This window comes from Corythoichthys intestinalis, chromosome 2 (genome assembly GCF_030265065.1).
Source record: "Corythoichthys intestinalis isolate RoL2023-P3 chromosome 2, ASM3026506v1, whole genome shotgun sequence".
NCBI classification, from domain to species: Eukaryota; Metazoa; Chordata; class Actinopteri; order Syngnathiformes; family Syngnathidae; genus Corythoichthys; species Corythoichthys intestinalis.
In genome coordinates this window covers 61,040,035-61,054,782 of record NC_080396.1, presented here as the reverse complement: position 1 = coordinate 61,054,782, position 14,748 = coordinate 61,040,035, and the positions used below count along the sequence as shown (strand labels likewise).

The 14,748-nt window shown below is 39.5% G+C and overlaps 1 protein-coding gene across 1 annotated transcript in view; it reads right to left on the bottom strand.

Annotated features, from left to right (window-relative positions):
• plxna2 (plexin A2) overlaps positions 1 to 14,748 on the bottom strand; it is a 321,401-nt gene that overhangs the window by 112,045 nt on the left and 194,608 nt on the right. Inside the window, exon 5 of the mRNA XM_057828893.1 lies at positions 2,631 to 2,731. Within this exon, the coding sequence (XP_057684876.1) occupies positions 2,631 to 2,731 (101 nt within the window). The remainder of the gene's footprint in view (positions 1 to 2,630; positions 2,732 to 14,748) is intronic.

Here is a 14,748-nt window from a genome sequence, read left to right as displayed (position 1 = left end):
TTCCAAAATATGCTTCTTCTTTGCCCGATTACATTGCTGTGAAAAAGTATTTGGTCCTTCTGGTTTTCTCTTTGTTTTGCATTTCACAAGCTAAGGTTTTAGTGAATCAAACCAATTTCAATATCACATGAAATATAAAATGCAGTTTCTAAATGTTAAATTGTTAACCACTGGGGGAAAAAGATTAGCCTGGTACACCAGACTCAACGTGTTCCAGCTATTTTTCAAAACATATTAGCAAATTGAAACATCAGCATAATATTAAAAAATATAAATTAAAAAAAAAAAAAAAACATTCTAAATAAAATTAAAATCAATGAAGTCCTTTAGGTGAGCCTAAACCCACAGCCACAGCTCAACATTATTACCATCAGAAAAAAAATTATTGAATTATTTTCCATAAAAAGCACATGTGTATGCCTGTATGTTGCCAGAAAGAAAAAAACATCACGTTTTACTACCACCGCTAGACACACTAAACACACTGGAGTTAAATCTCGTAGTTGGTGCTAAGCGTTCATGACTGTGTTTACTAACATTTAATTTTGTATAAATTCAAAATCACATTGACAGTATTGCCTCCTCGGCAGCCACCCTTCGCAAACATGTTTTGCATGTCGGTTGGCCCTCCTCCTCTAAGCTGAGGTCGTCTGTAACTTTTCTGTAGTTGAAGTATTGCCATAGCAGCGATTTGGTTTTGTTCAACGGAGGAAAAAGGTCAGGAGTTTCACCTCCTCTAGCCATCGTGTAGCACAGCTGACTCATTGAGACTGAGCGACAACTGGTGAGGGAGGGTTGAGCCTTGCAGCTGCAAGTGAGGGATTTCCTCATACATTTTTGGGACATAAAAAAATAGATAATACTTCAGGAAATTTTTTGTGGTTTTGAAACTTTGACATTTTCATACCACAGTATACCTTGAAACTGGTAATTGGCACATTTCTATAAGTGACCATGGACGATACTTTGCACTCCTCTTGTATGTGCTGTGTGACTAAAGTACCTAGTGGATTGTATGAAACAGTAAAAACAATTTAGACGAACTATGATTTTATCTGAAGAAAAAAAAAATCTCTTTAGCTTTTCCTCTAACTGTGTTCAAAGTGGATATACAGTATGAACAATTCAAATAATATCTACGTTCTTTGGCTTGTTGTTTTCCTATATTGTGAATTTAATGGCATGGCAGGTCCATTCTGAGGGAGCACATGGATCTGGGACTGCCTTCTTAAAATATGTAGAAATGTGATGGCGTGGAGTGACCAACTGCTGTAGGAAGAGTTCATCAACACCCTCATCATTGCCTTGCAGGAACTGTTCAGGCACGCGTTGACAGGGGTGCTGCCATACTCATGAAAGGGTCAGGGCGATGTGAGAGGAATTAGGACCAAGGACAGGAGGCGATAGGAGAACAGATGGCTGCATGATGACCTTCTTTTTCCCAATAGCACAGTACAGGGGTCCGCGCTTGTGTATGGACATGTGTAAAGGTAGACAGACCAAAGTATAGACACAATGGCACGCACATGTACTGTACATGCTAAAGAGACACATAGCTTTTGGCACTTTTCAGCTGTTAGACCACTTTAAAATCACTCTGTTCTAGTGGAAACTGCATAAAGATATCGATAGATAGATCGATAGATAGCGATATCAACCCCCGACAACGTCCAATAAATGGCTAATGTTATCTTATTTCTGGCCAATTTTAAATCTAATTGTATTTACAGCCTATGCTGACCAAACTATAGCTACTAGTTGAAAAATTATGGCATAGTATATCGCTCGCTTTTATTTAACTGCTGTGTGGCAGCAGATGTAAAACTCCCGACGACCTCAAGTTACTTTATCACTCAATCCCCTCGCTCTACCCACACAAAAGCATATGATTAACATGCAAGGATGGAAGCTAATGTGGTGCTAAATGATTTCTGTGTGAAGGCACGCAGACAGTAATGAATACAGACCCCCCCCCCCCAGCCCATGTCCCCCCTCTTTCTACCTATGCACATGTTGAATTACCTTGTCGCTAGGCAATTATTTGTCCTGTCCCAGCTTTGGAGTGATGCAAATTACTTTAAGTGCACTTTTGGGCCGCCATCGCGATAATGATGATTGCAGCCGCGCTCTGACACACGCAAATATGCACCTATAGCTTCTGAGAGAGGGGATGCGTTTGTATCTCGACACCCCGCATAAAGGAGGTTTTTAAGTAGGAATTTGGGTTGTGACAGCTGAGAAACAACTCAGACTGATGACTTCATGCTCAATAAAGAACAGAGAAGACACGAAGGTGTTTTGCAATATTTTTTCCAGGCTATGCCGCATTCAAATTTTGCCCTTGCTGCTTCAAGAGGTCATTTGATCAAGCACTATTTGTTTTACAACAAATGGATGAATTCATTTTCTTCTCTAGCTTTGCTTGTGATGTAATTACATTTCTGATCCAGTGGGTGTCACTCCATACGTCGACGTTCAATGCCTTTTGGGTTGTATAAAATAACACATCTAACAAAAAGGAAATGTAAGCAATGCACAAGTGCCCTCTTTTACTTCTCTACTCAAACTTGAATTGGTCTTTGATTTAAACACACGTTGTGTCTATGTTTATGTGATGTATAATGACTTACATGTTGTGCAGCACACACCAGCCGCAATGCGGGTCCCCAGAGCTCAAGCACTCGCCACAAGTGTCGTACTGTTCGCATGACTCGATGGGAACTTGTGTAACCTGAAAGAAGATAGAAAAGCTATTAATCAATCTTCATAAACATGAACATATGCGGCAAATACTTCAAATTTGAGCAACAGTTGCCAGTCTGGACAGATATGAATGAAAGCTGATAGGACTGGGATAACCAAAATAAATGTATACATAGACATTACCATCAGTTGACGGAACATGGGGCTCAGGGCCGATCCATAGGGGGCCTATTTTCAAAAACTTAAAATTCAAATATTTTCAAAACCAAAGCCGCTAGCGACCTAAAACTGAAACAGGCCCCTCCCTTAGGCATATATGAGTCTCCATGAGCAGCGACATGAAAACATTCAAAGTCGTTCCCAAATAAAATCCTGATTATTTTTTTTATACAAGTATACCAAAACTTAAAATGGCTATAAAATTCTCAAATTTTACGCTGGTTATTGGCCAAAATAGCAACTGAATTTTTTAAATTTACTTTTCAACAGCTAAAAAAATCACTCATTTTTTACATCAGAAACTTAATACTTGAGGAAAGCATGCAGAATCTTCTTAATTTTACCCAACATAGGCAAAATTTGCTATTTTTTCGATATACAATCACAACTTATTGAGGTTAATTTCTGCTGTTACTATTGCCTCAGCACGTAAGCACGTCTTGCCGGCTATCTGGCCCTCGTCGTTTTTAGATTGCAATGTTACATAAAATAAAACACGTAAAAGGTGATTTTTTTTTATTTTTTATTTTTTTGTATGGACGCAGAAATGTCTAAACACCAGTTACTTTAATAAGTAACTAATTACTCTAACATTTAGGTAACTGAGTTACTAACGCAATTACTTTTTGGGAGAAGTAATTTGTAACTTAAGAACATTGTTCATTTTACATAAATATTTCGAGCTAAAATTACGCTATTGTGTAAGCCAATGTGGCAGCGCACTCACAAAGAACTTTTTAAGTTGAAAGCCCATGCATGGGGTTCTTTTAAATAATAATTACCGTGAATCCTCGACCAAATAAGTCTTGAAACAATCCTGCCTGCTTGTATGCAGTAAAATATTCATCCTGTTTCCACCTAAATCCGGTGTTTTAACGCGGAGTGTGTTTGAGTTTATAACAGTGAAAGCCAGCTCAGCTCTGCCTTGATCAGCATCCAATGGGAAGGCGTGGCACAAAGTTTGTGGGGGCTGTCTTGTCAACTGATAGTGAAGTCTATGACGTATACACTTTTTTTGTCTACATGCGCACACAAATGCAATGTGTTGTTGTTTGACATATCATTCATGAGCTTTGTTAATGTTTTAGTAGATCTTTTTAATAAGCTTATTAATGCAATAAAACAGACAACAAAGTCAAAAGTACAGTAACTTTCACTTTTGAGCATTTGCTCTTTTCAGTGTGTAAAAATCAGAAGGAAGAGCATTATCTGAACAATTTGAACAAAGTCTGAATGGATTCAAACATAAATACAATGGTACCTCTACATAAGAAGTTAATTCGTTCCAGGACCTTGTTTGTAAATCGAAATTGTCATATGACTAGCAGGATTTTCCCATAAGAATACATTATAATTCCATTAATTCGTTCCACAGCCCAAAAACCTACACTAAATCCTTAATAAATACTGCTGTTACTATTGCGAATAGCAATTACAAAGAGCAAAACAAATAAATTATGAATAAAAATCAGAATAACAATAATATAACAATAGCAATAATAATAAAAATACCTGCAATAATGTAACGAATCGAGTTCTAATGTGGCGGACTTTTTTTGCTGTACCTGAATGCACCGCAGGGCTGACATGACGGTGAGCAAGAGAGCGCTACTTTACTTCTTGTTTCGATCATGGCGTCAACAGCAGCGGACACTAGGCAAGTTGATTGAATAAATGATTACAAACCTGACGAAGCCGGCGATTCCTTTGGCGATGTAACCACAAAAAGAATTGTCACCTTAACTTATAAAGACTGGCGAACGGAGGAGGACCGTCGGTGTTGTGCCAAAAAATAGCCGCCCCGCGTGAAATGTCCCCCCTGACGGGATCACTTATTTATAACGCTTTATTGAGGTGAAAACGTCAAAATATTTTCATGGACGCATTACAGTAATAGGTTTACGACTGTAAAATCGGTTTTAAATAAATAAATTACGCAAAATACTAGGACTGTATTTTAGTAACAAATCGTGGACTGGGCCACATAACCATCTTTGAACAGAAATGTATTAGTCTACAGGTTTTCGCGACCCTATCCCAATGACAATCACTCAGGTATGAAATTTATTAGTTCAAGCAGAGTAAAATAATATATATTCACGGTACAAGAAAATCGTTTCCATGTCCATCGATTGGTAAGAAAAAGCTGTTTGTACGAGTGACGTGTGGGCGCTCAATCATAAAATAAATAAACAAATAAATGAAATGAAATAAATAAAATAAACGTTCAATAAAGCGTTCTAAATAAGCGTTCTTGTCAGGGGGGACATTTAACACGGGGCGGCTATTTTTCGGCACAACACCCCGTGTGAAATGTCCCCCCCTGAAGGGAGCGCCCATACGTCACTCGTACAAACAGCTTTTTCTTACCAACCGATGGACACGGAAACGACTTTCTTGTACTGTGATTAATTTACTCTGCTTGAACTAATAAATCTTGTACTGTGAATAAGTATTATTTTACTCTGCTTGAACTAATAAATGTAATACCTGTGTGATTGTCATTGGAATATGGTCGTGAAAACCTGTAGACTAATACATTTATGTTGAGAGATGGTTATGTGGCCCAGTCCACGATTTGTTACTAAAATACAGTACTAGTATTTTGTGTAATTTATTTATTTAAACTGATTTTACAGTCGTAAATCCATTACTGTAATACGGCCACGAAAACATTTGATGTTTTCACCTCAATAAAGCGTTATAAATAAGCGCTCCCGACAGGGGGGACATTTCACATGGGGCGGCTATTTTTCGGCACAACACCGGCCGAGATAGACATTCTACGGCCCTATTGTCGTCCGAGTTCATGGATGTACACACCATGCTTATATTTTGCTATCATTCATGTCTTCATTTCACTGGTAAGCGTCACCTTTTCTTTTTTTTCTCCACCTGCACTAACCTACATTGGATCCAGTGTTGATTTCTCACACAAGAAAATCGGCCATGCGCCCGTCTTCCGGCAAAACAAACAAACTGCGGCACTGTCAAAAATCGTCGTGTTTCGAGCATGTCTTTGCATGTAGAAATAAATGGCGAGTCAAGTTTTACTTCGGATGTCGTAAAGATCGTGTGTCAAAGCGATCGTATGTCGAGGTGACACTGCATTAGGTAGGCACTACAGTCATTTTCCATTATTTTGAACTGTTTCATGCATAAGAGTGTACCCTGGTTGAATTGTGTCATCAATGTAGTTTTTTGTTTGATTGCAATAGCATTTACAAGTTAGGTCATTGCAAAAAAGTTTAGAAATTGGTCCTTTTTTTGCTTCGTTTCTTTGTTTCACGGGGTACCGTCCCCTCATACATTATGGTCGAACAGGTTGTGAGTTTGTTCCGTCACACCCTGCCTTATTATGCAGGTACCTGGCCTCTTCGTTTTTCCTTCGCTCTTCCCAATCAGAACTCAATGATCACGCTTACGGTTCCTACAGCTACACCACACAACTGTCGTAAGCAACATCCACTCATAATGGCATTATATAATAATCTCTTCGACTGAAATAATGCAATGTGTTCACTGTTGAGTCTTTCTTTCAGTGAATAAGATAAATGGTTTGGCCACTGCTTGTATGTCGCTGTCAACTGTGCAGGCAACTGTCGCCTTGATGGCCAGCCAGAGAACCAGCAGTGAGCAGCTGGGATCAGTTGGCCCGTAGAGAGAGGCTTCTCATGCCATCACTTGGCTTTAGTATGCACCACAGCATCTGTCCAGCAAGGTACAGACAGTACATGGACAGAATTAAGAAACACACACACCAAAGTATACGATGTGAGAGCACAAAAACAAGACAGCCGTCCAGCTGTCGGTGTTTGTGTTGAAGAGTCTTGTTCTTCTTCATATCTAAGAACACTGTGACACCACTTAGGTGTAAGATACAAAAGATGGAAAGGAGATTTTTCATTCAGATTAACATCTCGTTTCTGTCTTTCTCCTCCATTGCCTCACACTACCTAATGACAATGAGCTCTGACACAGTGCAGCCATGATCAATAGCTCATGAGCTGCTCCTCTGCAATTGGCAGCGTGTTCAATGAACAGGGGGAAATAACATTTGGAGTGTTTTTGGAACCATGCGCACAAAGCTTATGAATCAGTCAAATTAATTGTGGTGAACTTTTTAGACTGGAAAAAACAAACTACAAAGGTAATAAAATAGCGCATGCACATTCCTTTACTGAAGACAGGTGGGATGAACCTAATCTAGATGTTAATGCAAATATCAAAAACAAATTTGAGTCTTGGATGAACCTATTGCAGTGTACGTACAGTGGGGCAAATAAGTATTTAGTGAACCATCAATTGTGCAAGTTCTCCTACTTGAAAAGATTAGAGAGGCCTGTAATTGTCAACATGCATAAACCTCAACCATGAGAGATAGAATGTGGGGAAAAAAATCACACTCTTTGATTTTTAAAGAATTTATTTCCAAATTAGAGTGGAAAATAAGCATTTGGTCACCTACAAACAAGCAAAATTTCTGGCTGTCAAAGAGGTCTGACTTCTTCTAATGAGGTCTAACAAGGCTCCACTCGTTACCTGTATTAATGGCACCTGTTTTAACTCATTATCGGTATAAAAGACACCTGTCCACAAACTCAGTCAGTCACACTCCAAACTCCACTATGGCCAAGACCAAAGAGCTGTCGAGGGACACCAGAGACAAACAAATGAGTGGCTTCATAAGAAGCATTTCAAGGTCCTGGAGTGGCCTAGCCAGTCTCCATATCTCACCCCCATAGAAAATCTGTGGAGGGAGTTGAAAGTCTGTGTTGCCCAACGACAGCCCCAAAACATCACTGCTCTAGAGGAGATCTGCATGGAGGAATGGGCCAAACTACCAGCAACAGTGTGTGAAAAGCTTTTAAAGACTTACAGAAAATGTTTGGCCTCCGTTATTGCCAATAAAGGCTACATAACAAAGAATTGAGATGAACTTTTGATATTGACCAAATACTTATTTTCCACCATAATTTGCAAATAAATTCTTCAAAAATCAAACAATATGATTTTCATTTTTTTTTCTACATTCAGTCTCTCATGGTTGGGGTTTACCCATGTTGACAATTACAGACCTCTCTAATATTTTCAAGTGAGAGAATTTGCACAATTAGTGTTTGACTAAATACTTATTTGCCCCACTGTATGCATGATGTGTAAGAAAATTTTGATTGTTTGACCAACATAATATATATTTTTCTAAAAATTCAAGAATGATGATCAATGTTGGGCAGTGGTGATATTCCTTAACTAGCTTAGCAACATTTATCGGAATCATCGTTGGTGTCACAGATTTCCACATGATATAGCTTTTCAGGAGAAAAGCTACTTTTGTGTTCACATGGGTAAAGTGCAGTTGCATTCACAGATGCTACATTTTCCCAAGCATTTTGAAAAAGAATGAATCTCATCCATTTGAAATCATAAATATATGCAAAATTGTGGTAGACAGTAGATCATAGAACACGGTAAACTAGATAACAATGGAATTTCATGTGAAGCGATTTTAACTTCTAACATTGCAATGAAAGCTCTGTACAAATTAAGTTTGATTGACTGAAAGACAGAGGGAGGTGCATGGGTGTGTACGTCTCGTCACGTGTACCTATGACCATAACCTAAAAAAATTCATGAAAATTGTGGAATTTTTAGACATTCAAAACTCAAGGCCTATTCACACTAGTGGTAGCAGCGCGCAGGTTATGGTTTGTGTATGTGGGATGGAGCATTCCTGGCAGCATTGAGCGTTGGTGGCCATAATAGATGGAACGGCAAGCAGTGAGTGAATTTGCTGCTGAGTTTCGAAATAGGAACTTGTTCAAAGCGACAAACACCCAGTGTGCGTAGGTGCTCGTGTACCATGGTGATATCTTGCTGTTTTGGTGGACAGATACACCAACATCATGGCAGAGGAAGGATTGATAAATGCTCTTTATTTCCAAGCTTTGGTACACTTGTAAAGTGGCTCTCACAGCTCTCCCTGCTAAGATAAATGATATCTCGATGCAGCGTTGTGTGAAACTGTAGTTTATATGAGTGACATTAAACTATCCACTTTCTCGGCGAACTAGTAAACTCCTTATCACGGCTGTTATAATCTCCCCTTCATTCTTAAAATGAGAAAAGTCGTTGCTTTCTTCTGAAAGGGATAAAATATATATGCATTCCTACTTGGGACAATGCTATACTTCCATAAAAAAGGCTCCTGTCAATTTTCAAGACTTTCAGCAAAAATTTCAACATGATTTTGGCAGGCAAAACTGTGCGCATGTTTGTAAACTTGAAGCATTAATAAACATGAGAAAACCAAATATGACGCTGAAAAGTACTAAAATAAATATGTTACTCAGAAATATTAACTGCACAGATTAATTTGATGTATTTGGTATACAGTATTGGCAACATTTAATAGAATGCACAACAAATTATCCGTAATTATAATACATTATCTGATCAGTAAACACTATTCCGTTGCAATAATGACACAGTATGCTTGCTGCTACATCATTGATATTGCAGTTTGATAAGAAGCATGATTACCCAACATTTTTGGAATTTAGTAATTACAGACGCCTGCGACCATTGTGAGGATAAGTGGCTCGGCAAATGAATGAATAATTACAGACCTTTAAAACGTACCATATTTTTTGGAATATAAGTCGCAACTGAGTATATGTCGCACCAGCCCAAAAATGCGCAATGAAGAGGAAAAAAAACCAACATATATGTCGCACCAGAGTATAAGTCGCATTTTGGGGGGAAATTTACTTGATATAATCCAACACATAGAAAAGATATGTCATCTTGAAAGGCAATTTTAAATAAAATACAATAGAGAACAACATGCTGAATAAGTGTACAGTATGATATTGTTACATGATGCATGAACAACGAAATGCGTACTTGGCCGGTATGTTAACGTAACATAGCTATTAAGAGTTAGAGTTCAGATAACTATGGTATAAAGAACATGATAACATGTTTACCAAACCATCCGTGTCACTCCAAAACACCAAAACAACATGTGAAATTATATAATAATGTGTTAATAATTTCACACATAAGTCGCTCCAGAGTATAAGTCGGAACCCCAGTAAGGGAGTTCCAAAAAATCGATTATTAGATGCATCGCGATTCGACACGTGACGATTCGATTACGATTCATAAAGGTTCAAAAACGTTGATTTTCCCTCACAACTTTATGACAGCCGCTCGTAGCGGAACGAAATTCAAGACATGTCTGCCGCCCGGACACCTTTAACGGACGCACGCATGCACAACGTTATGATGGTGCCGGTCACCGAGCGAGAGATTTACTCCTTTTCAAAAGACTGGAAAATAATTTTGTGTATGAGACAGGCGGGGACGCGTTTCTGTGCGCGTTATTTTTTTAGAGCGAGAGGGGAAGAGAGATAGTTCGTTGCTCCTTGACTTTCTGATGTCCAGCTGTAGTTTCAAGTTACAGGTACAGTATGTAAATTGAAAATGTCCTGGTGTGCTGCTGAGACCTGTGTGCATCTATAAGAGGCGAGTACAAGAACCCTCTTGTACTGTTTAGCCTTTAGTGTTGTTGTTTTTGAGATGTTAAGAGTTAGCGCTGAGCGCTAAACTAATTAGCTAATTCGTTAGTTCGTAACACTACAAACATGCGAAATAGTACAGAAATCTGTGAAAACAAAGTGAATTGGTTAAAAGAAGTATTTCTAAAGACACTTTGTTTCCAGAAAATGTGGAATTCATTCCACCTGTGTAAATGTTATTGTATTGTCGAGAGATATAAGTACTGCCTTTATAAAGCAGCTTAAGGGCAGCTTTTTGTTGTATGGGCATGTTTCCATAGTTCCTGTTGAATCATTAAGATATTTTAAATAAATAATGGACATAAATTTGTTTGGCTACTTTATCAATTAGGAATGTACGATGCATCGATAATCATGATAACCGTGATCATCGTCAATACCGTGATCATCGTTCAAGAATCGTATCGTAGCACCCCGAATCGTAATCGAATCGAATCGTGGGGTGCCTAAGATGGCATACCCCTAACCCCCATCCAAACTATGGAAAAAACTGCAACATATAGTCCGAAAATACGGTAATTCTTTCCTTTTAGTCTCCCAGCAAAGTTACATTTTCCAACGTTTGCATAACTCTGCATATATCTTTTAAGTCTTTGATGAACTTAGCGTCGAGGGTTTTGTAAAAATGGAACATATGGCAGTCTTTGATTTTCCTAACTTACTGTACATACAGTATAGTATGTCAATTAACATAACATATGATCTTCCGCTACAACATCAAAGCTATGTATTCATCTACTGCTGTTTTTTTTTTCAATGATATCATATTAAATGTAGCTGACAGCAAACGTTGGTCTCAGCTGCTGTGAAGAACAGTCTTCCAGACTGTATCATATCAGCTCTTTTGTCTTGTCTTTGCTGCTCAAAGGCTCAATAACCCCCCACCTGTCTGAACCCCTGCAGCAATAGAGTGACAAGCCAGGGGGAGGTCTATAATTGAGGGAGAGGGACAAAGGGGGCCATTGACACTACCGGACAAACCCTACACTGTGCTCTGCCACGGACACTCCTGTTAAACTAACCCCCCCATCACCTCAAGGAGGACTTGCTTGGGGACAAACAGGTGGCGCGCTGTAATGAGTTGCAGGCATGGTCACATCAGTGGCAGAGACGGTGACTGATGACGAACACAGCCGCCGGCAAACAGCAAGTTGACTACTTGAAGTAAAAAAATCATGCAGTCTGGTCTAGTTTGTATCACACAGCCAATTAGTTAGAATACTAGTGTTGCTCTCGATTACACGTACCCTTTGGAAGACTTTATAACTGGCTCCTTTACAAACATGCTATAACTCAATTGATTTCTTTCAGGTGACTAAAAAAAATGTGATTTGTTCCACTATGATTACATTGAGACATGAAAACATATTTACATCGTAAAAGGACAGCTTGAGTTGAATTAATGCAATAAATAAAGTTCTTCTGGGTGAAGAGCTGCCGTTGAATAGTGGGAGAGTACAAGTACAATGTGGTATTGGAGTGATGGGGGGGGGGGGTCACAAAATGAACAGGGGCGTGTTGGAGGAAAACTAATAGGAGAATTGAAAAATAAGAGTGTTTACTGCTGTGTAGTGCATTGTACTGAGAGCAGCATGGGCCAACTGTGCTTTAAGTGTGGGGAGGGAATAGAGCAGCTGTTGCACAGCACACGTTACAGTCACTCAACACAGCAGGCCTGCACAATGAATCCTCTTCTCATGTGTGTGTGTATGTGTGTTTGTATGTCATAAAACGCAGCTTTGTTTTTGGCAAAGGCACGCAGCAGTGGCCCAGATCACCTCTTCCGAACGGTGGGGGGAGTTACAGCCAAAGAGGCCGAAGCTCCCTCTTCAAATGAATGCTCATACAATGTCATCTTAAGACAACCAATACAGGGGTTATATTCAATTGCTCTCACTTGAAGGCAATGTTGGTGAGTGACTGCCACTAGAAGGGTTAAAACATCCTCAAGATCAGGCTGAATTGGCTTCAATTAATGATGCAATGTCAGCGCAACTTTGGATCTGTCAAAGAAGCTACAGTGTGTTGTTATCGAATTTAGATTGAGTTTGTTTGCGCTTGCCTACTAGATTGTTTTGGCCACCACATTCCAAATCATACATTATTAGTTTATTACATTAAGCAAATTAAAAATTCAAAAATTTCCTAAGGCATGACTGAAAGCGTTTTCCGTGGAACAGTCTAGGTCATACTTTTGTCACTTGACGTCAGCTGGGAAAGGCTCCAGCTAATTTACGACCTTGAGTAGTAAGGTTCGGTAACTTTATTTATACCCAAGGGTAGATTTGGTTGAAGTGAGTGAGTTGGCTGCTCACACATTAAGAGACATTGATTGAACCGCACAGAAAACTACATGGACAAAACAATGGCAATAGTCCTTGAGAAATAAACGCAAAGATAAAACCAAAGTGAAATGAACATCGAAAGGGGAACAATATGTTGCGACGTCTGAAACGCTCCCACAACCAGCTCTGTAACAAAACACAATCTGACCAGGAGCATAATGTGACAGTTACCGTCTTACAACACTTGTTTATATTCTTTGATGGCTTTAACAGAAAGAATGTTGACAGTTGTATGAAGGTGTTTCCGCTGTGGCACTGACAATGTACGCACTTTTGAGAGTGCGGGTTTAATTTATTTTTGTGTCTTTGTGACAGAAGACAAATGGCTCTATTTCAGCCCCTCCATGCCACTGCTGAGAGACCCCGCCAACGTCCGCTGCAGCTCAGTGATGGATGGCCGAGCAGAGACAGCCGAGGAGGAGAAGAAAGCGACAGAGAGAATAAAGGTAGATAAAGGAGGGCTGAGTGAGGTGGAACTGTCCCATTGCTCTGTTGTCATGAGGAGCCCCTCTCTCTGTGGTGCCAGATGTGACTCCCTGCGATGCAGCGACGAAAAGAAGTGAAAAAAAAAATCCCACTGTCAGCAGTAAGGTACGGGAAGCTATTTAGTGGGCTGTTTCCAAGGTAACGGTCCTGGCTCTGACCTCAGCAACAACCCCTTACATACGCTACCACACCTCCAAAACTCCTCAGCTGTGTTTGGTGGAAAAGCTGGCACCTTTGGGATCTCCTTTACCTCCTTTTAAAGATGTATAGACACGCACATCGACTCCTCCGCCCCACGCTCTCTATTTTTAATGAGGGCCGGCCAAGCTACCACATCACTGGAATGAGCAACATCGATCACCAACACAATACCATTGCAGCAGTGAGAGGCGAATAAGGGTGGAGCGTATCAGCGAGTGTTTGCCAAGGACGTGAGCACAAAAGAAGAGCAAATACTCTCAGTTCAGAAATCTAAGGACGCCCAAAGTCACCCGCAGCCTGTGAAGCCAGCCTTTTCCATTTTAATCTGCACTTGTTATCCCACTGACAGAACAGAAGACAATGGACAAATCTCCCCAGGCCAACGTATCCCTCTGTTGTGCTTGCAAGCATCTTGTTGGTGCTTCTGAAATGAGCTCATCAGTACAGAACCTCCGAAGAAACACACAGTGTTATTCAAGATAAATATTGCACATTTATTGCAATATTTAAGTTGGTGAAACATAATTTTGTTGAGCGCATCTGATGCCATACTATTTTTTAATGTCAGTCCAGCAGGCCTTTTCTTTTTCGTGTACTACTACTATTCATTGTAACTCTGAGAACAAAGTCTAACAATTATGAGTATAAACTATTATGATTAGTTAGATGGGGGTTTGGAAGGCAAAGGCCCATATAATAAAATTCTTTTTTTTTTCTTAAATGGAGTTTCTTCACTGTGCCGCACAGCTTAAACCGTTTGACCGACCGTCACAGTTCCACTATCCAAATGACCGGAATTTTCACATGACGCAGGGAATTTTTCAAACGACCGCCCCCTAAATTTTCCGTTCGCCCGTTAATGTGGATTAAAAAAAAAAAAAAAAAAATGCTACTTTTTTCACAATTTTTGACCAAATCGCATAACTTACAGATAAACAATTCTAAGATGGTAAAGGGCATAAAAGCTGTATCCAGAAACTGGCAAAAATGTAAGGTTCCCCCAAAATTTGCCAAAAACTGTCCCATTCATTTCAAATGGGATGCCATTGACAGCCATGTACGTCCAAATCACTTCAATGGCAGCAAAACATAAGTTCTTGTGGTTTTTGACCATTTACCATGACAGTCCGTTGACATTTTGTGACCTGATATCAACAGGACATGTTCCAGAAATCAAATCAACAGGAAGTGTCCCCAAATTAACAGGAAGT